This window comes from Erithacus rubecula, assembly GCF_903797595.1.
Source record: "Erithacus rubecula genome assembly, chromosome: 8".
In the NCBI taxonomy this organism is placed as follows: Eukaryota; Metazoa; Chordata; class Aves; order Passeriformes; family Muscicapidae; genus Erithacus; species Erithacus rubecula.
The window spans coordinates 11,591,136-11,605,240 of record NC_136659.1 but is presented as its reverse complement, the minus strand read 5'-3'; the positions used below and the strand labels follow the sequence as shown (position 1 = coordinate 11,605,240).

The following is a 14,105-nucleotide window of genomic DNA, read 5'->3' as shown; positions in this document are numbered from 1 at the left end:
TTAGAGCTCGTAACAATTATGCTCAAGCTGTGATGGTGCATCTCACTCTTTGTGCCTCATGTGCTATTAGGTGCATCTGCTATTAACTGTTTGTTCTCACATAACCAAGTAAACTTTAAAATACCTTTCCACACTTTCCTCAGTCCTCTCCAACTAATTCTGGTAGTGTCTATGTGGAGATAAGGCTACCAAATCCAGCAGAAATATTTAAACAGGGCTCACTTTGTGCTGTATCACACTTAACTCTTAATTTTGCCATGCCTTAGAAATAGACACTATGAAATAGATACTTTCATAAATAAAATACAATAAAAAACCCCTTTTCCTGTAAATGCTGTTTAAAAAAGTCAAAGCTCACTCTGTTACTCTTCAATTAAAGAGAGCTGAGTTTCTACTAGAGCTTCCTGATACTTACAGCTATAAAAGTGCACTTCAAACTTCCTCCCACCTCAACTAGGCAATAAGCTTTTTCCTTCAAACATAATTAACTGTACAGCAATTCATTAAACCATTTCTTTCAAAAACCACCACCCCTATAAAAAGAGGAGGAACCAGCATTCTGCAATTCCCATGGCAGCCTTTCAGGTGAGACCCTTAGCTCCAGGACCTGTGCTGCTGGAGATGGCACTGAGCTCTGGACTTGCCCTTCTGTGTGCCCTCCACGGCACATTCTTCATCTGCAAGGTCACTTTTAAGAAGGTGATTAGCCTGCCTTGTTTGCTACAGGATGAATGATGCTCTTGTGCCTGTCTAGACTGAGACTGGATGGAATGCAGTTACCTCTGCACCTCGTATTCCCACACCTCAGGGAAGTGAAGCAAGCTTCAGTGTTATCAATTCAGCACTGAAACGAACTGCTTTATGTAATTGGCACACAGGAATTTACTATCGGATTCCATCGCATACGTCACCCTCCCGTGCTATTAAATATTTCAGCTAAATGTAATAACTGTTTGTTTGTGGTATTCCTAGATTTTAAACTGGCTGGTTGCAGTTACATGTTGAAAGCACACGTCGGTAACACAAAAGTAAATTCATGACATGCTTTTTCTAACCATCCTAAAAAGAATAACAAAAGCAAGGGTGGAGAAGGATGGACAAATCTAGGAAAGAATCAAGACACAAATACCTTCTTCTGTAATAACACTGGTAAACATCCAGCCAGGATGTCTAGTTTTATCTGGGGAAGCCAGGATATTGCAATAGGCTTACTTCTCAGTGTTTCCTGGCAGTCTCACTAAAATGCCTGATCTCCAAAACCTCTGTCAAGTTCAAAGAAGTAACTATAATAAATGTGTACAAATGAATAAAGTATTCAGAACACAGGAATACTAAAAAGGCTTGTGGGATTACACTAGCATCTTGTATAATAAGCATCTGGAAATAGAACATAACTGTACTGGACTTCATTGTCCCAAAGTGATTCTGGGTTTAAGCTTATAGCATGGACACAAAAACATAAAAAAGCAACAGTGAGAGGTTCAGAACTGGCATCACATCAGCACAGAAAGGGAAAAGTGACTTGTTTAAATTTCCATTTAAATACAGAACATTGACATAAATTTTCATTTTCCCCTCAGCAATCAGATACAGAAGACAAGTTAGTTGATACAGTAAAAAAGTCCAGTATGTAGAATTATCTTGATTAATGTTAAATTAGAAGCCTGTCTAAAGGCTGTTGATGTCTTTGGGTTTTTCTTTTGCATGATATGCATGAACATATTGCAGAAAAACTGGAAGTGATATACAGTGTCGTTAAATGTATGTTGAATTCTGACATCTGAGAACCGTGGATTTAACTACATTTTAAGATTTCAACTTGGCAGAAGAGATACCATATGCACAACAAATAATAGAAACCAGCACCAAAGAGAAGACATATCTCATCTTGCTGTAGTAAAGCAACATAAAGCATAGGTACTGTATGTAAAACTCCACAGCCATTCAATCATTTCAATTAAACACTGGTTATCACAAAGATATAACAACAAATTTATGGATGATCAATCATTAAAAAAAGACAAAGTAATAAAGTTGAGATTTGTAGTAAATTCTTATTTCAGTTAGTACAACTGTGGATTATTCAAGCTTTCAGTAAAAAGGCTCTGTAAATTTTGCATTATATGCCACATAAAAACTTTTTTTAAATGTTGTTTAAAAGTTAAAATTTTGGTTTTTATCTGTTTCTTTACAGTTCAAAACAAAAACCTGTAGCTGCTATTACCATAACCATTGGCTACACACAGTGCAGTTCAGACAGAATTCGAGGGCACATTCAGGATTTACTGGCAATTTCAGATGCTTTCTCCCTCAGCCAGTGCAAGCTTTGTTCTGGAACAGGGCATCTAGGAGTAAAAGGACAATGCACATTGCCCTGGTGCTACACACAATTCACTCTTCTTCACAATGGGCCTCTGGGTGTTTAATGAGAACCTTAATTAACTGCAGAGAGCTTTTTCCCCCCACCTATCTTCTTCCCCCCTTACTGGATCACCAAGTCTGTTTCTAGTTTTGTTTATACCACATTAAAAGGCCATTCTCTATTTTTCTGCATGCCTTATTATGTTCTCAGCTCAGCTCTTTTGTTACTAACCCTTCTCCCACTTTTCCAAAACAAGTCAAGAAAATCAAGTTGCTGGCCATGATATCACTTTGACAATATTTGCTTCCTTTTGCAGACCTTCACTTCTTCAAGATGAAAGACTTTGTTTTGATGACTACTTCAAAGTACATAACATCTGAATAGGTGTTTCCACATTTAACTCTTCCATTCCTCAACAGAACTCAATTCAACATCCCTTCCCACACATTCCCCCTTAAATGCCTCTAGATTTTCTCAGTGAAGAGATACCTGCTCACAATATTCTTACCAGCCTCACATATTATGGCACCACTGATTATTCAAGTGTCCTGGGACCTCACTGATTTTTTTCCCTCGCACTTTCCAAAATGAGAAGAAAATATTCTTACATTCTCAAAGTGAAACCACAAAGTTGTTTGAGTCATTGTGTTATTACTGTATCACTAGTCTTCCTTACTTTAAGCAAATCCCCCTTCTCTCAATTTTAAAAATTAATTTACTATATGATGTCATATTTGGACAGTGTATTCCTGTGCCCAAAGGCCACATCTTCAGTTTTAAGTAGCTATACAGTCTACATAAAGATTAGTGAAATAATAATTAGGGGGTTATCTGTTTCGCACACAAACATTCTATTCCACAATTTCTTAAAATAAGGGAAGCTAAATTTGCTGACAGTTTCCTTAATGGTACTACTTCTCTGACAGGAAGCAATAAAAGCAAAGAAAGTCTCTCTATTTGCCACTTTAGATATTTCTAAGTCTGTATGAAAAAAATCAGGAAAAATATTCACTAGATTTAAAATTTTTGACTAAAACAATGAGAATTAACTGTCACCAAATAATTGTGTTCTGCTGCAACAAACAGTATTAACTACTAGAGATTACATTTAACTAAAATTTAATTAGGTCAGATTCACCCTAGCATAACTAAAAGAGAAATTATTTAACAGGTCCTGATAGAATCTGGATGTAATTAATAAGTGTAAAGTTTACCCATCATGCAAAATAAGCCATTTATGAGGACTTTTGGAAAATTAAGAACACCATACAAACAGCAAATTTGCTAATATTAAAATATTAGGTTTTAGCAGCAGAGCATACTGGTAGGCTGGAATTTTGATAACATACTGAGTATATAAGGATATATACAGATACACACACAAATACATGTAGGTTTTACAATTAATCTTCACTGCACATCAGAACTGAGAATGTGCATATTTCCTATATAAAAAAGGTTTACAGAGATCCGAATCCTGCCGCAGTGGGCATGAGGAACGATTTTTCCTACCGCTTCCCCACCTTTTTTGACTCATTTAAATTCACTGAGTCATTCATGCCTGCCTGCAGAGCCGAGCAGGAATAGCAGAGAGGGTGGAAGGAGTTGTTCCACTGCTGCGAGCGGCGGTGCAGGAGCAAGGGCAGGAGCGTGTGCCCCGGCTCGGGTTACCCTGCCCGCCTATTTCGGCCCTGCCAGCTGCAGCCCGCGCCTCGGCAGCCTGAAATAAGGGAAAGGAACTCCAAACATGCAAACATAAGAAACCGACACCGTGGTGGCATCCAGACGAACTTCATTACAGGGTTCCTTTTATCCTTCTCTGATTGCAACTGAAATTATTTTAATACAGAACGCTGCTTCTTGGGCTGAGTGCCTGCTTTGCATATATATGGCAGTGCCACTGCCTAACTAAAAAGACACTGCTCCAATTTTCCTGCTACAACCTTAGTTTTCTTCACCTTACTATATTTTACATATATAGATAAATATAATAAAAATTTATTTTTAAGAACTGGTAATAATTTTAAAATATCTTAGACTTTTCAGCTAAGTCCCTTCTCTACAAGAAAGTATAGAAAAACAATTTCTAGTGTTTAGGTTTTAAGCAAATAAAAAGACTGACAAAAATCCACAGCATACAGCATATTATTTTCTGCACAAAGTATGTCCACACCAAGATTTTAGCAGCTTAGAAGGTATAGCAAGACTAAGCCCCCCAGAAGAAATCAGCTTTACTGACTTCCCTCTGAAGGAAGGACTAATTTTCAAGTACATTCAGCAACAAACTACCTACAACAGAACCACTCCATCGCTAACAAGAGCAAGCATTTTTTACAGTGGATAACTAAGCATACCACTGTGAGATCATTTATTTAATACAATCTTTAGCAGAGAAAATAGCTTTAATAGTATCACAACCCACTATTTTTCCTGATACAAGTTTGTGAAGCCTAACAAAGGATTGTGGATTAACTTTAATTCTTGGAAAAATCTAATTAAGATTAACATCTAATTAACTTAACACTGATGGTCTAGGAGTTTTGTACCAACTATCTGCTGCTTTAATTGTAGAAATAAAATGTTTTAACAGAAACCAAATCATACTGAGGAAATCTCACAAGGCAAAAGCAAGAGAAGTAGAGCATGTTTCGTCAGTTGTTCTTGTCCCTGAACTACATTAAAGCTTCTCACACGAGGTAAACCTGACCTTTGTGACTTATGCAGAGGGAAGTGCACTTCATGCCAAGAATGACGCTTGAGATGACACTGCCAACGCCCAACACTTTGATATTAATTAAGGGCTGCATTCTCTAATGTATAAACTAAGGAGCTCAATTAACATTCGTGACCTACGATCATACTTACAGATTTCACCACCACCAAAAAAAACCCCAAAAAAGCCTCTCACCCATCTTTTCTTATATCTATCCTGCTGCAACTCAAAACAGTTGAAGGATATGTAATAGAACAGGCAGCATTAATGTCAGCTTTTGGCTGGACAAAATAATAAGAGCTTCTGCACTGACTTGTTAGTGTCAAGTGGGCAAGGCAATGCAAGGTTCCCTGTACCACTACCTGTGTCATTGTCTGCCACTTACTCCAGGTGAACAGTACATAACCTCCCATGACTCTTGCTTAAACAAATAATAAAACTGTTTTTCATTAACTTCACAGATTGAAGCAAGTATAATACATTACAAAAACATTCAAAGACACCACAGGAAAAGCCTGAGTTACAGCACTTTTGAAAAGAAGTTCATAAGGAAGCTTGATGTGTGGGATATCTGAACTACAGTGTACACACAGGACAATCAGCTAAATGCAGTTTGCAAAGTGTGAAAAACAATGCGTATCATTTAAGTTCATAAATGGACAATAGCCATGAAGTAAAGTGATTTGGGCACTGTTTTGTAAGTTCAGTCAAAAAAATTGGCTTCTACAATGCCAAACTAGTTGCCTAGAAATGTGACTCTTCTCCCACACTTAGCCAACTACCACATCTCCTACAGACAGGGTCCCTTATTCTCCCCCACATCTCCTACAGCATGCCAGGTGAACAGGAAACAAAATATTCTGTGTACAGTCCAGAACTGAGTATGCACCAACACCTACATCCTTGCACTGACTGGGCAGCCAGTTTTAAGCAAAGAGAATTACCTGGGCTGAGTTATGCTCCTCTTTTCCCTTGAAAAACCTCTACCTTGGAACAGTTTCCTCTATTCATTCCTAATTTCTCATGAAAATGGCAGCAAATTAATCTCAAGACTTTTCTCATCTTTCTCATATGGTTGAAACTGGCTGCCAGATTACAGAGCTAGAGGTGGAGATAGAAGGGTTCACAGACGTCAGACAGTCTTCTGTGTCCATACTGCCTATTTTTCCTTCATTCTCTCACAGAAATAAGACCAAAGAGAAAATACAGAGTACTGAGAGATGCAAAGAGTAGACACATTTACAGTTCAAAACAAAACACATGATTTGATGGAAACCCAAGAAGGCAACTGACAAAACTGACACATCCCAGTGACTTGAAACAAAATGCCATCACCACTCAAAAGCTTGTGGTTTCCAAACTTCCAAGACTGAGGGAGAAAAGGAAGGGAAGGCATCATCTAAAAATGACTGTGTGTCTCATTCATTTTCACAAGAAAGAACAGAAATCTTCAAAACTGCTACCTACGACTATGCTTTCTCTCTCTTCCCAGTGCAAAAGGTTCATTCCACTCATTCTCCAAGCAAGTCTGACAAATGTTCAGACACTATCTCTGTCTGGCTGTCTAATACATCTTGGTTCTCATCCCACAGTGAACCAGACTGAATCCTTCATCCTTTCAAATTGCTCCTGTCCTAGCCCTTCTTCCTCCTCACCACACCCCCTCTGACCTCTCCTATCAGATTCTGGGCTGCTCAGCCCAGCTCCCAGCTCTGCAATTAAAAGATTAACAGACATCTCAAGTCAGGAAGGCACCATCAGGAATTGAAATTCTGGGAGGAGCACAGTTTTCAAAGGTCTTTAAAACTGCAAAATTGCATTTTAAAACACTGATGGTCAGCTCAAGGTTTTCATCACAAATTACTGTAGCCTAAGCTTCAACACAGGATCTTACCTAAACTGATATTCCCTGGCAATTGCCTGTGTGTGTACTCTACACTACATTTTCAGGTGGATTGCCACATATTAATTAAGGCATATCTTAAACAATCTTGCATTATAAAAGAGGCAAAAAAAAAATCTACTCCTGTTGCATTATGAAAAACATGGTAATTAAGCACTGTAACAGGCCAGACTACATAGACAAGCTGTGAAATCCCTCTTCACTGGAGATTTTAGAGATGTTAGACAGACATTATTATCTGCACTTACACAACTAGACCATGGAGGAAACAGAAATCACTTCCAGCCTAATGCTCTGAGAACTTCTGCTTCAGAAAAAAGAGGAAAAAAAAACCAAAAAACACCACATCACCAAAAGCCACAAACAAGTAAAAAACTACCAACCAAAAAAAAAAACCCCACAAAAACCCCCAAAACAAAATACTGTAAGACTCACTGCAGAAAATCAGTTTGCATACTGAAACATTAGTCTTTTAGAGAGCAGTTTGTGTATTTCACTTATTCTTAAATTCAAAATCAAGCAGTGAGTAGCTCCACTAAGTCTACAATCCCAATAAAATTAATAGTTACTGCCTGTAAGCTATGCACAGATTCCAGTCCTACCCAACCTAAATCATACCCAGCCTGTTTTATTCAGGGCATAAACATTTTGTTCCAAATGAAACTTTACACTCAGCTCACAGCCCTGGCTATAAAGTTATATTCTGCCCAGAAAATGACAGCACATATTCATAGCACAGCCAGACTGAATCCAAACACAATGCAGCTCCAGTACCAGGCACTCTGTTGTTAGGAATAAAACATTTCTGAAGAACCCAAAATAATTTTCTTGTCTCTCCAGTGAGATACACAGAGGAAGATGGCATCTGCTAAGGAAACAATGCCACTGACTATACAAACTACTGATAAATACTCAACAAAATATAAAAAGAAAGGAGAATAAAAACGTAGAAGTCAACAAATTATTTTTTTTACAGAAATTTATAGTAAGTTCAACAAAAGTTTTTTAACAGAAATTTTTAGTAAGTGATAAGGAGATACCATAAAAAAAACCACATTTCAACAAACTTCACTGTAAGAATAAGAAATTTTAAGAAATACAGTTCTGCTTCCTTCTTTGTTCAAGGTGAAGTGAGGTTGGCCTGCCTTCATCAGAGGATAGAAAGACAATCAAGCCAACTTTTTATACATGAGTTCTTTGAGGGTAAAACCATTCACACTGGAGCAAGGCATCTGTGTAATGTCTCAGGGCTTGAAATTTGGGTTCCTTGGCCACCAGATGATCACAGCTTCCACTTCCTCACAGGCTGTGCCCACACTGCACAGTGCAGTATCCCAGTAGTGAAGTTTGCTTGGAAACTGGAAGCACCTGAGCTGAAATGTCACAGAGGCTCATACAGGCTGATTTAGCTAATGGAAAAAAGGCTCTTCCCAGTACCCTGGGCTTTCACAGCTACACCATGTCTTTCCATAGGCAGAGAGCCCATGAAGCCCCAGCCTGGTGTCCAGGCTGTGCTTGTGCTCTGGTTATCCATCAGGCACACCCGTGTGCTCCTCAAGCCAATGGCCTGGTGTCTGTTGCCCAAGCTAAGATGTCTGAGACGGCTCCCAACACAAACATAAAAATAAACTGCATTTTTATGTTATGTTTGAAAAAACCATAAACTAGGTCTGGTAGGTCTAGTAGTGTAGCTCTAGTAAATAAGTAGAAATTGGGGTGCAGGTAAGTCTAAGAAAACCCCACTGTTTAATATGCAAGATACACAGAGTCACTAATTCAAAACTCTGAATTAGAAGAACTGAGTTGAATATCCAAAGGAGATTTTTCCCTGTGTCACCCAATTCACATTTCAAACAAATTATGTTGAGACACTAAAGTAACTTTAACCAGCAAGACAGAATTAGATAAAGATTCTTTGGTTCACTCATTTTAATTAATAATTAAAATTGTAATTTAAAAAATAATAATTCAATCTCTATCCAATTCCTTTCACGCTTTACTTTTTGTAACCCTGTTGAACCACATAAATACAGAAATATGAAAATACTCCCAAAGATAAAAGGATATTCTATTTGCCTTAATTTTCACCTTATACTTTCTTCAAATAATTTACATGTTAGACAATGGAATGCTGTCTACCCTGGACATATATGCAGAAGGAAAAGTGGTTCAGTATTGCATATCACAGAACGTAAGCAAGTGAAATGAGGAAAGATTCTATCGTTAATATCTGGTCCCTACCAACACCCAAACAAAATTCTTTCACAATACTGGGGAACAGCTCAAAGGTTCATCAACCACCTCTTCAGGCACAAAACCCTCCTGATAAACACACCAGAATCCTCTACAATATAAAGACATATTTATAGATATATCTCATAGTTCTAAATAGAAGATTTAGAAATACGTATTTCAAATAACTTGAGAAATAAAAAATGAAGTGTTGCAAACTATTTTTGTCCAACACTGCTTTTTAAACCTCTACCCAAGACTGCTGTCAGTAAAATGTCCTCACAGAAGCATTTCTCTTTACAAGGACTAATACATTATTTAAATGCAGACTTACCACATACTGTCAAGATCTGCATTTTATGGAGGAAGCCAGTAATATTTTCCTCCTAATAATCAGCAAATATTTCTGAATCTAGAGCTTGTTCTTTAATATATCTCCAGTTACAAAAGGGAAGGAAACACCACATTCTTTCTTCGTTCATATTCCAGGTTATGAGTGAAATTGTCATCTACAGCCCCACAGTTAATTTCTTTTTCTCATCTTCCTTATTCATCGTTTTATCTTCCCTTTCCTGTCCATACTAAGCCCAGGTCTTTGTGGAGCTCTCCCCAGAGAGGTCCAGATATTCTCCTCCAGACAGAAACTTAAAAACCTGTTATCAAAATACTTTCCCTGTGATGTCATGATTTTGCATTTATAAGCACTCAATTCTGTACACTGCTGAGATATAGTATCAGTTCACTAATCAGAAGAAAGAATTAATAGGGGTTTCAAAGCTACAAAGGCAGCATATTCACTCTGATGGGAGCATACAGTTCATACTTTGGGGGAGGGGAAGAGAAGAAAGAGTGTTGGCTCTTTCATGAACATAAAAGGGCAGAATTACACATTAGTGTAGCTTCCCCATGTATAGACATTTTTTTCTGAAATGCAGCGTAAACTTAAAATCAACCATTAGCTTCTTTAACTAAAGCTCAAATCATCCATGTAATTACTTTTACAGAGGATTAAGACCAAGTTTTTTAAAAATGTGAATTGTTAAAATTTCACAATTAAGAAACAAATCACAATGGGAAAATAGGTTCCTATTCACAAAACAACCAACCAAGCTGGCATTGCTAATACCCTTTTAACAAGGCAGAACTGAAATAGTGGGAATGCTGTTGCCAGGTCAGAATTGAAGGGAATTGGGTAAACCGTGCAAATGGGCTCTTACAGCACCTGCCCAGCCCTTGGCCTGGTACAAATCTGTACTTGCTCCTTCAGTAATGCCTCTTCATCAGGACACAGAAATTACCAACTCACTGAAGTTTTCACAACGACAAAAAAAACCCTACAAAAAAAAAGCCTACACTTATTAAAAAAATACATTTGAAAGAAAAGTTGAGTGCTGAGCATTCTTGATTAATAAGTGCTTTAATACCAAGATTTTTGACCTTCAGAAGTCCCTCCTCTCAGGAAGAAAAAGAAGAGGGGAAAAAAACCAAAAACACTCCTCAGAAACGACCACAGAGAGACGCTGCAGACATCCATCTAAAATAATGGCAGTCAAAGGTCAGGATGATATAGGGAACATCAAGCTTTTCATTTACCAATCTTCCTGAGACCTCTTAGTAAGCAGTAGCAAGAAAATCAGGGACTATCCAGTCAGAGCGATGTAGAGACTGCCTAAACATGTGTTTAGGCAGGATCTTCCTAATAATGACACTAAGTATCTTCAACTTTTAAGACCTCACTGAAATATAACATGGAAATTACCAACAGCTTGTTGTGTCATCTCAGCAAGATTCAGCAATTTTCCCATGAAGATTCACTTACGAACTATACCCAGCAGATTCCAAAATAACACGAAGAAAAGCAAGCACTGCAGATTGGATCCCGATCAGTAAAACGACAGAAAAGTCGTAGGAGTCTTCCAAAAGTGCTGGAAAATGCATACTGCAAGAACAATTGGTATTCCTGCCTAACAAAGCTGGGTTACACTCGAAGGCTCCAACATGTTAATCTGTCACCGTGACAGAAAAGCAAAGGATGCCAGACCAACACACATCTCTCTTGCAACACCCTGCATATCTAACACTGAGCTTCTGAACACAATTTAAAATAGGACTAGAGTGTCCAAATCTATGAGTAAGGATGTTCTTAGCATTTCTGCTTCCAACTTCTTGATATAGAAAAAGAGTACCCTTCAAGACCTTTCAGCATTTCTTAATAGAGGGGTTTTTTGTGTTCTATAATCACAAATGACAAAAGAAACAGCTCCATATTTGCTTCAGATCTCTCCAAGGGAAAAAAAAACCCACATTACAGTAATTCTGTTGCAAAACTACAGCACATGTGTAAGGCCCCGAGAAGCACCGATGCTGATAAAATTAAAAATGGCTGTGCCCGAAGATCCCACAGCAAAACAGGCACAGCTCCGCTGACGATTAAAATATATATTAAAAATTCCTGCATTACCTTACAAAGGGCGAGGTATGCAAAACAAAAAGATTATATATATTTCCAAAACTGAAGTAAGTTATTAGACAAGAGATGCAGATCTAAGCAAAGCATTCTTACTGAGTGCAGGTCGAGCTCATTTACACAATAAAGCAGATTTTATTCCCCGAGACACTGAACGTATCAGGATTTCCAAACTTTTATCAGGCTTCGCGGCCGAAATAGATGCACACCACTCCGTAAGGAGGCACAGATGTGCCCGAATGCCAGCGGACCCCACCCCCTTGCCGCTGCCAAAATGGCCAGTTCGTTCCGCCCAGTGGCTACTCACCAGCCGCAGTGCCGAGCAGCAGGGTGGCACTGGAGAGCAGGAGCACCAGCACAAGGTGCTGCAGTGAGGCAGGCATACCTGGGCAAGCCACGGTTCGAGCCGGCAGGAGAAAAATAAAAGGGGTAAAAGGGAAAAAAAAAAAAAAAAAAAAAAAAGGCCAAATCCCGAAGAGAGGAAATTCTTCCTGCTCTCGCACAGCCTTCCTTAACTCTCTCGGTTTACAATCCCGTCTGGAAGGGCAAATGGCAGATGAGAGGGGCCGTCTTCGCTCTTACTCCATTACAGCCGCCCGCCTTCATGCCCGGGGAGCCGGCAGCGCTCAGCGGACACGGGGGAAGCGCCTGGCTGTGCCTGCCAGCCCCGAGGCATCTCCCCCGCCGGGGAGGACGGCGGCACGCTCCCGACCCCGCTGGGAACCGGGCTATTTCCCACGCAGCTTCACGACATCGAAGAAAGCGCCCGCTCGGGAAGGGAACATATCCAGACGCGCCCACAGCGGTGTCAGTCAGCGCGGGCCCTGCGGTCTGCCCGGGGCACGGAGAGCGAGCTAGGGGCTCACGGCGGCGGCGCGTCCCATCCCGGCAAAGGTCTCTGTCCTCCGGCCGCCGCTCCTCGCTGCCTCACGCTCCGGGGAAGGCGGCGAGGCCCCCGGCTCTCACGGCGAGGGCTGCGGCTGCATCCCGGCCCATCTGCCGCCCGCGCCGGGCGGGCTCCTCCGCGCTGCCCCGGCCCCCGCCGCAGCACCGACGCCACCCCCGGCCACCCCGACAAAGGTGGGGCCCGGGGCGGCGAGGCCCCTCCTCGGCGGCTCCAGCTGCGAGCACCCGGCCGCTCTCCGCGGGCGAAGGCCCTTCCCCTCCTCCGCCTCCCGCCCCGAGTTTCCACAGCGCCGGGCAGCCCGGCCCGGCCTCCTCACGCCGGTCTCCGCTCAGCCGCTCCGCGCTGCCAGCGCCTTCCTCCCCCCGCGCCGGGCTCGCCGGCCAGGGGCCGCTCCGCCTCCTTCCCTGCCCGCCGCCGGCTGCGGGCGGGAGCCGAGCGAGGGCCGGAGCTCCACCGCCCGCGCCCCCTCTCGCCCGCCCGCCCCAACAGCACGGGCGGCTCCAGACACAAAGGGGAGTCGCTGCAGCCGCCGGCCCGGGCGCCCGTCCCGCCGCGCCGCCCCCGCCGCCCGGCCCCGCCCCGCACCATAGAGGTGGCTCCAGGTAGGCAGAGCGGGGCTCCGGGCGGAGCTCCGCCGGCTGAAGGAGGGGGCGCGGGCCGAGGGCACCGCCCGGGCACGGGAGCTGCGGGCGAGGGGCGGCTCCGAGAGGAGGGGAAGGGCCCGCTAGACCTGCCCGGGAAGGCCGCGGGAAGGCGGCGAGCCGCCCCGCCATGCAGCCTGGCTCTGCGAGAGGCTGTCAGCGGGGAGGCGCGAGCTCAGGATTCACGAAAAACGCCTGTAACAACAAGAAAAAAATGTTGATCAGTCTCTGAGATTGCGTCATGTTTGAACTCGGTGACCTGCCTGTCAGACACCCGGAGCTTCGGCCTTGTCCCCGGGTTCAAGCCCCCGCTATCTGTGTCCCTGGGAGCTCCCCTAGGAGCGCTGGCCGGGCCACCTTCTGCTGTCCCTCGGTGAGCCCGGGCACGCCACAGAAACACGGATCAGTTAGGCTGGAAAAGACCTCTGAGATAATCGAATCCAGCCTGTGACCGATCGCCACCCTGGCAGCCAGACCATGGTGTTACAATTAAAATCAGTGGCGTTCGTTCCTGTCCTACCATTCTCAGGGCGTCGAGTTATTGGGCTGTCCCTGCGGCCTGCCACAGCCCGTGGCGCCGATGTCACTGCGCTGACTTCGCCCCAAGGTGCCACCACGTCCCTCTGGAACAACACACACCACATTCTGGACCCCTTTAAACCTTGAGCACACAGTGATTAACTTACTGAAACGCTTTAGCCAACTCCTAAAAACACTCTCCCCCCTGGAGCTACAACATTATAACAGTTAACTTAGAAAACTAACAAACCCCAACTCGCAACAGACATCAACCAAGTTTTGTTTGTAACAATTGCGCTCAGTGCCGCGTCCAGTCTATCCTCACACACCCTCGGGGACGGTGACTCCGCCACCTCCCTGC

The 14,105-nt window shown here is 42.5% G+C and overlaps 1 protein-coding gene across 2 annotated transcripts in view; it reads right to left on the bottom strand.

Moving 5' to 3' along the window:
• Positions 1–12,725, bottom strand: part of BMPR2 (bone morphogenetic protein receptor type 2) — a 102,278-nt gene extending 89,553 nt beyond the window's left edge. The window contains exon 1 of one of the 2 annotated variants that reach the window (XM_079311461.1): positions 11,985–12,725. In XM_079311461.1, coding sequence (XP_079167587.1) covers positions 11,985–12,060 — 76 coding nt within the window. In that variant the 5' untranslated portion in view covers positions 12,061–12,725. The remainder of the gene's footprint in view (positions 1–11,984) is intronic. The other variant, XM_079311463.1, reaches the window with a different exon arrangement.
• Between the last annotated feature and the right edge of the window lie 1,380 nt (positions 12,726–14,105).